Source organism: Salmo trutta, chromosome 27 (assembly GCF_901001165.1).
Source record: "Salmo trutta chromosome 27, fSalTru1.1, whole genome shotgun sequence".
Lineage (NCBI taxonomy): Eukaryota > Metazoa > Chordata > Actinopteri > Salmoniformes > Salmonidae > Salmo > Salmo trutta.
In genome coordinates this window covers 4,275,224-4,283,731 of record NC_042983.1, presented here as the reverse complement: position 1 = coordinate 4,283,731, position 8,508 = coordinate 4,275,224, and the positions used below count along the sequence as shown (strand labels likewise).

At 40.2% G+C, this 8,508-nt stretch overlaps 1 protein-coding gene across 1 annotated transcript in view; it reads left to right on the top strand.

The window, feature by feature from the left end:
• The first annotated feature begins 1,878 nt into the window (after window positions 1-1,878).
• col27a1b (collagen, type XXVII, alpha 1b) overlaps window positions 1,879-8,508 on the top strand; it is a 144,078-nt gene continuing 137,448 nt past the window's right edge. Inside the window, exon 1 of the mRNA XM_029716360.1 lies at window positions 1,879-2,383. Within this exon, the coding sequence (XP_029572220.1) occupies window positions 2,331-2,383 (53 nt within the window). The 5' untranslated portion in view covers window positions 1,879-2,330. The remainder of the gene's footprint in view (window positions 2,384-8,508) is intronic.

The window sequence follows — 8,508 nt, the reverse complement described above, 5'->3', positions numbered from 1 at the left end:
AGGAAATCGATGCCTTTGCAGCTTAAATGGAGAATGTTTTAGGTTCAAACCGGTCCACGGGGTATAGGAGTATATTGCCAGCTGCATACAATGCGTTTGGATGGTAAGACTGAAACGACTCAATATCGCCATCTGCCGGACTTTGGGCTAGGTAGGCAGCAGAGCTCTACTCTGGCTCCGGCTCACAGACATGAGCGTACAAACAGTACTGACTGTGGGTAAGGTGGGCAGGAAGGATAGGCAGCTATATGGCCTGGAACACTAAAAGGTCAGTGAACAGCACAGGATACAAAAAAATATATATAATAATAATAATAATATTTTATTCAACTTCTATAGCGCTGTTCATTACAAATGTTATCTCAAAGCACTTGAAAAAGCAAAACAAACAAGAATCAATTAATACAGATATATGATAGAGTAGGTCAGGAGAACGATTTTGAGCCTGAGTTTAACGTTTTGGGTGTTTTCAAGCCTCCAACAGATGGAGCAACAGTTAAGATGGAACCAGAGGCAGGAGGTCAACAGGGGAGATGAGCATGTCCTCTGCAGGCAGACAGCACAGTTCACTCTTGATTGAAGGCGTCTCACAGACGCCTCGCCACCCCGCCATTTGACTGTGACTTCTCCGTAGCAATTGGCTCTCTGGTTGTGTAGAACAGGATAAGGATGACAGGCTACTCGAAACTTCAGAGGAAATCTCCTGAGCAATGAAATCGTCACTGTCAGCTCGTCAGGCATGCATTGTAGTCCTCTTCATTGGGTCAGGAGACCGTAGAAACAACCAAAAATTGGCTGGTGTATTGAAATCAAAATACACTATCTAACTATCATGGTACTGCAAGGACTAAGAAGGAATAATGAGATACTTTTTTTGTAGCAGGTATTGATTTTTTTTGTAGCTATACCTGCTTCTCTTTTACATTTCCCCTAATGTAAATGTAAATTTGTTGTGTTGGAGAGAAGTGAAACACCAAGGTGGCACCAGGCACCTTGCCCCAGACAAAACAAGTGTGCTGTGTAAACAAACAATCAGCCATGCAGCTGCCTACAGTCTAGACCTGTCACCTGGCCCATAAATAACTGGACAGCTGAAGGCTACTCTTACCTACCCAGAGACAAGGCCAACCTCGACTCAGGGGTAGACGTAACATAGTAAATCCAACACTCACTTAGTATGATAGGTATGGTATGTATTAATTTGTGCATGTCCATCATCCATTTCATATGATATGTATTACAATTTGTATGATGTTATGAATTGAAATTCGTACAAATTGTTACAAAACGTATGATATGTTATGAATTCGAATTTGTTGTCGCTAATGTTAGCTAGGTAGCTAATGCTAACGTTAGCTATGCTAGGGGTTAGGAGTTAAGGTTAGGGTTAAGAGTTAGGTTCAAGGGTTAAGGTTTAGGGGAAGGTTAGCTAACATGCTAAGTAGTTGCAAAGTAGCTCAAAAGTAGTAAGTAGTCGCAAGGTTGCTAATTAGCTAAAATGCTAAAGTTGTCCGTGATGAGATTCAAACACACAACTTTTGGGTTGCAAGTTGTTTGCCCAACCAACCATCCTACTTTCGTTTTTGCCTTATTAAGTACCCATCAGTCTTGTGTAACCATCCCAAACATAATATACTAATTTGAGTGTAATGGATTTACGTTTACTATGTTAAGTCTAGTCTATGAGACCAGGCTGACAAGACTGATTCTGATGAATTCAGAGGTCTAGGTCATGTATGGCACTAAATTAAATCTGCATACATGGTCTACTTACTAAGGAAAAGTGCAATTTTAGAAGGTTCTGCTTTCCAAGCAAGACACACCTTCCAATGAAATGTCTCTTCTTCTTTACACCATTCATGTGTGTTACATTTGTTTCCTCCTTCAATATCAGCTGAGGCGAAAGGAGGTGTGTTTCTCTGAGTCTCGAGCAGAGAATTCCATCACTCACTCCACGATATCTTGTATATTAGAAACGTCGGCGTACAAGGCGGTCGCCATACATTCATTCCACCGTGCTCGTATGAGTGTGTAAGAGACTGTACTTCTCCCCACAGACAATTTACCTGGAGTCGGTTCTTTCACGCGGAAAAGTAACACTCCGATGGAGCTCTGTAGGTCGAAGTTTCTTCTATGTAAAGAACTCCTGAAGGAAGATAACGGAACGACATTGAGAAAGGAGGAAGACACGTTATTGATCTCTTATTACCGGTGCTTTTTTGGTTCCCTTTAGAAGTTTTAAGGATCACCTGCAATGGAAATGATTTACGTATGTCTCCTGTCACTCATGACCGTTGTAAAAACTCTTAAGAAAGAATGAAGTAACCGCTATGGAGCCGGACAATGCCCTGTACTCCAAACTCAAAACAGCTGGAGTCGGGGGGTGAGTACAAATTATCCAAACAAAACAGCTCTCCCCTTCATCTCTTATCTATCAGATTGATCACGATTTAACTCACTTCTGAACATCTGTGCAGCTGTTTTAACTCCAATGCGTTTCCATACATTCCAGAAGAAATGCATTGTTTACTTTCTTGAGAGCACACAAGAATACAAAGTGGGAATCATGTCTGTGTCAATGAATGAATGATCCCTATTATGTGATCCCAATGTGTGGGCTAATCTTTTTCCTTACTATTTTCATTTTGGATTTCTCAGCTATGACATAAACACGTTATTTGTCTGAACTAAAAGCCTATATTTTAGAGTAGGGGTTCCCAAACATTTCTACTGAAGCCCCCCTTCCAGCATTGGGGATCTATATTTCTGTGGGCACAAGCACTGTTCATGACACAAACTGTTCACACCCCTCATGTTGGCAGAGAGAACATTTTGCAATTCTACATATTTCATCATAGGGTGCGGAGAACATTTAGCAGTTTTAAAGCAATTTTTTTGTAGCAATTCTATACATTTTGTCATGTCTAATGTGTATTCATGTGATATTTGAGTGACTCAAATATTACAACAAAATCTAGCTGACATGGGCTAGTTGATCTGGACATTTCTGACAGGTTATAAATAGCTCTCTAAGGCAGGGTTTCCCAAACTCAATCCTGGTGCTGATTCAAATAACCAACTCACCATCAAACTTGGTTCTGGGGACCCAGAACCGAGTTTGGGAAACCCTGCTCTAAGGTATGCACTGACGGGCATGACAAGAGGAAAGCTGGTGATGCACTACCCAATTTTGAAAATGCATCCTACTATTACAACTTTCAAGAGTCAGTTGAAAGTTCCTTAAAAAAAAAATGACTGTTGAAGAAAAGCCCTTTTAATAAAGCCATAATAACATTTGTCATGTGTCCTAGGCTACTGTTGAGGAGAGGCATTTTTAGGATTTCCACACATGGGGAACATTTGTTAGCAGGGTCTGAAAAAAATGGGCCTTTTAAAAAACGAACTTCATTTACTTAATAAAAGACATTAGCTGAATCTTATTTAATACCTCACAAATGACCCGAAATCAGTGGCTACTCTGACACTGACAAACTGAGATCAATCTGGTCTTGAATTCAACAAACAATAGCCCAGGCCAATGAAGCGACAAAGAGATTGTACAATATTAGGAGTTAATATACAGTATATAACACCTGGGAAAAAAACATACAGTTTGGAAATATATATATATATATGCTATGTAGGCTACTAAATAAAATGTCCAGTGGCACGCTGAATCACCTAATGATGATGAATAAGCCATAGGCTTCTACTCACTGTGATGACCGATGCACACGTCTTGGCAATAGCCTATCTCAAGATGAGCTACTTTGAAAAACAGTGCTGCTGTTTGCAAACAATTGGGTTGTTGATAAAAAAATACATTTCTATTGGTTCACACGTCTTCTCTTTTCAGCAGTAGGCATTTCCAAACTGTATGTTTTTCCCCAGGGGTTAAGAGTTAGGTGTGTTAGGTGTTAGGTGTGTTTTGAATTTTGCAAAAGGCCAACAGACAGCCACAATCAACCATAGAAATATAATCCATAGATGGCAGTTCCTATTCAAGTCAGGACTAGCAGCCGTTGCTAGTGTACCCATGAGTTTAATAGTCAAATTGCCAGGATAAAAGGTTCCAAAACCCTCCTATGGATTGATTATATGTCTATTGCCACAACGCAACAAGTTGTATATTTGGCAAGCATGCTGGCCAAATTGCGGCCTTCCCGACTGTAGGCAACCGGTACCTGCCAAAATAAAGGAATGGGGTGCATTTTCCTGGCATGGTTTAGGTCCACTTGTAGAATCTATGCCAACTTGCATTGAAGCTGTTCTGGCAGCTGGTGGTGGCCAAACACACTTTAAAAGCTAATTTATGCTTGATCCGAAAATGTGGCTGGAGGGTCCATATGGAGGGTGTGACGCAATTGCGGAGCCTCCTGAGGCATGCAGAGGCCAAATTGAGCTCCGTACAGCATCACCGTATGCTTCCCAAATGTTGTAACAATGCGGAGGACTCCGAATAGCTCTGCATTGACATGATTGGTTGATGGTAGGTGGGGGAGGGAGGTCCTGTATAAACACAAACTCACTTCCTTCACAACAGCTCTGCTCAACAGCTCTGCCCTGCTCCGCGAAGCGCAAGAAGTATGAATGCCCTGGCTACTGCAGAGGCTGTATCAGCGTAAATGCTGCACGGCCACTGCTGTTATCAGATTGACCATGCAGCGCCTTTCAGACACTATGTTGGTGTTTCCTTTATTTTGGCAGTTACCTACATGTGCTGGTGATAAAATGTAATCCACAGTAATTGTTCTGAAACTATTGGTCCTCTGTGGCTAAATTATGCTCTCTGGTATATTTTAACCATTGAGAACGGGTTCCTGTGGTTGTATAAAAAAAATATTATAAAAAAAAGAATGTGATTTATTTGATTTTATGTTTTGCCTCTTGGGCACCCTGTGGACTTTTGCCTGCCCCTGACTCAGTCAATTGTCCAGTCACATTTATTTATTACGCAGTTTATTTTAAACATTTTATTAATCAGTTACCCAATCAAGACAGGGCTCCACAGTTACCCACGTGTGCCCCCTACCTCCTCTCCTCCACATCTGATGATTAGCAGAGCAGCAGCAGGCTGTACACTCATTGAGAGCAGGCTCCAGAAACATCTTGTGGTTTTTTTCAACCTCTTGGTCCCACCACGGGACTGGGCCCAGGAGCTTTAGGCCCTGTAAGGCCCTGCATTAAACCGGCCCTGCTTGCAGAAACATTGTTAGAGAAAAGTTGAATAGCCTGTGAAAAGTGTACTGGATTCCAGTAGAGCTGGTGGCTATATACTATCAATAATCATTATAGTTATTAACGATAGCGATAACACATTTTGGATTTCAGACTGTGCATTGCAATGTCTAAGTAAGATACAACTTCCAATTCAAAACATTTTCTTTTGAAAGTGTAAGCATTCCCCTTTTATAAACTCTGCCAATGGACTTGAAGTTGCACTCTGCTGCTTATGCAGTTGTGCACTGCTGCCAAATGAATGCTGTGGACGTGAGTTGTTGGGATGGTTTAGAGCAGGGATGGGAAACTTTGATGGCGATGGGGGCCACAAACAATCAGAACTCATCTTAACGGGCTGAAGTTGCTCGTGGGTCTGCGTACCCATAAACACACACAGTGTGAGCAAAACATTTTAGTGGCACCCCTCTTGACAGCAGAGAGACATTTTTTTAAGTTTTAGAGTTCATTTTGTGCAATTACATTTTTTTTGCCATGGTGTGTAGGTAAAATGTTGCAGTTTTAAAGCAAGTTTGCTGCAATTCTACACATTTTGCCATAAGGTGGAGAGAAATGTTTGCAGTTTTTAATATGCTATCTGAGTGAAACTGACTAACAAAATCGATGTGGGCACCCGGCCGGTAATTCGACCATGATAACAAGTTTAGATCGCTGACCGCTAAACTAATTTAGCAATTAGATGTTTTTTTGCTGACATTGCCTAAGTGACTGACATAACAAGAGAAAAACTGCTGATGCACAATCACATTTGTAAATTGCACCTTGTGTATTATACAATTGTAACTTGCAACAGTAAATTGAGACTGGGGCTGTGCGGTGACCGTATTACCGTCACACCGGCGGTCACAAGTCATGAAATTAGTCAAAGTCCACATGACTGTTTAGTCACGGTAATTAGGCATCTCCAAGCTCTGATGCTGCTGCTGGTCATTAGTAGCCTACCAAACTTGCTAACTGCCTCATACTCAGCATTCTATTGTCCCTCTAATCTCTCTGACATTAATGCAAATGTATTCGAAAATCTAATCAAACACTTCATGAGAGCCCATGAGCTCATGTTGTGCAACATTTCTACAGGCTATGCAATTGCGGGAGAAAACAGAGTGATGGCCACTAATAAAAATAGGAGGAGCTCATCATCTTTCTATAGGCTAGGCCTACTATATTTATTTCTCATCTTTCCTAATATTAAGCACATTGCTTATATTTACAACAGAAGTATAGACTACCTGGCTGGCATGAAAATAAACCACAGGGAAAAGCGTCCTCCATTCGCTTTTTAAGTGCATGATAATGGTCCATTCTAAATCAAAACAAATGTCACATATATTATTTAGTATATGTAAAGACAAGAATAAATCATGATTAGTCTGATGGGTGACAATATTAGCCTATCACTTGAGAATTATATATTATCACATGTGAATGATGCCCAGTATAAGAAACAATGCCTTTGTTTTGCGACTTGTTCAATCATAGTTGCACACCTCATGTAGCCTAGCCCATAGGCCTATATGTTTTAATAAGGTTTATATCTCAACCAAAGTTGCCAAATAACTTCTTAAAATTAAGCACATTAGTCTGCTTTACAAGGGGTGTAGAGCCTAACTTGCATATATAAGCAGAGTGTGAGTTCCAAGTTTGGGGAAGATCATTTTACTATAAAATGCACCTTAATAATAAAAGTATTACATACATAATTGCATTCGCGGTCACTTTTGATAATGGTGTTTTCCACTAATGGAACATTCGCGTTTATAGCCTACTACCATGTGCGCATTGCTGCGTTTATAATTTGAAGAAATAGCCTAATAGTTTATCAACATTTTAAGCTAAACGTTCTGATCTGTTGCGTCAGCCACATTGCATAAACACGTTTTTGGGATGCTAGTGGTTGTATTAATTTGGGATCGCATTCCCACAACTGTCCCAGACTATGTTTGGAATATTTATTTCTTTTACAGACTAGAATAGGTCGGCTTTTATACTATGGGGGATAGTAGATTGATATAGGCTAGTGCTTTTACTGTTCGCTAGGTCTACTCATCTTGTTGGCTGACGAAAAGTAAATGTGGACAGTTCTTCCAATATCTTCAATATGCACCTCGGAATTGGATAAGGATACGCGCAGTTGCGTCCCGGATGTGTCTTGTAGTCTGTGACAAAGACCCAATCACGTGACGGAGAGCGGCGTGAGTGAGAGACACTTTGGATTGCGCAGCACACTCAGGGAGAAGGGCACAACGCAGTACTCCGGGTCGCAAAAGGCATGGCTTTTTTAGGGTGCATTTCAACCAGTAAGGTGATGCCACCGTGAAATTCGAGGCATTATCAAGTGCTTGTCAAATTGTGAATGAGAGACTATTTGAGTGTGTAGAGGCTGTGCAAAAAACAAAGCAGAGTTTATGCCTTTCAAGCGACTTTATTCAAGTCATCATTAGAGTCTCATCATGCAGCTTTGCAATGTATAAAAAATCTAAACATATAGCCCAACGTTTGTAGAACGACTAAAGAATAACTCTAAATTAAGGATATAGGAGTACCTATTTCTTTGTTAACCGCTCAACACAGAATAGCCGCATGCGTGCACTCCCTCATCGTTTGGAGAAAATATGTATTTTATTCAGAATTGTTCAATTGTATTCTTCATACCATAAAATAATGCCACGGAATTATAAGCAAATCTTATCTGCTAAATGAACTAGTGTAGCCCACTGCCATTTGACATTGCCACATCAGGACCAAACATAAGGACAACTCAGAGTATGCTATTCTGTTCTTCTGAAATAGACTACATTTTCTTCATATCATGCTTCTTTAGACCTGTCTAAAATAAAAAATGAATTTATTGTGAAGGTGTAGGCTATATTACATGGATTTATTATTCTTTTTAAAATGGCTTGTATGCTATGTGTGAATCCAGGAGATGCTAAATGTGTTTATGTTAGTTAACGGTCAATTACTGTGAGACCGACAGTTATTTGCTTGACAATCACCTGCTGACGAAATTTCGTGACTGCCATAGCCCTATTTGAGACCCTGACTGAGTTCTTTAAAAAAATCACAAAACAATGTATTCTTAAATCTCACTCTGCTGATTGGCTAGTTCAGTGAGTGGATGGGGGAATACACAATTCATCAATGCATCATAAGCTCAGCAAAAAATAGAATTTCCCTTTTTCGGGACCCTGTCTTTCAAAGATAATTCATAAAAATCCAAACAACAGATCTTCACAGATCTTCATTGTAAAGGGTTTAAATACTGTTTCC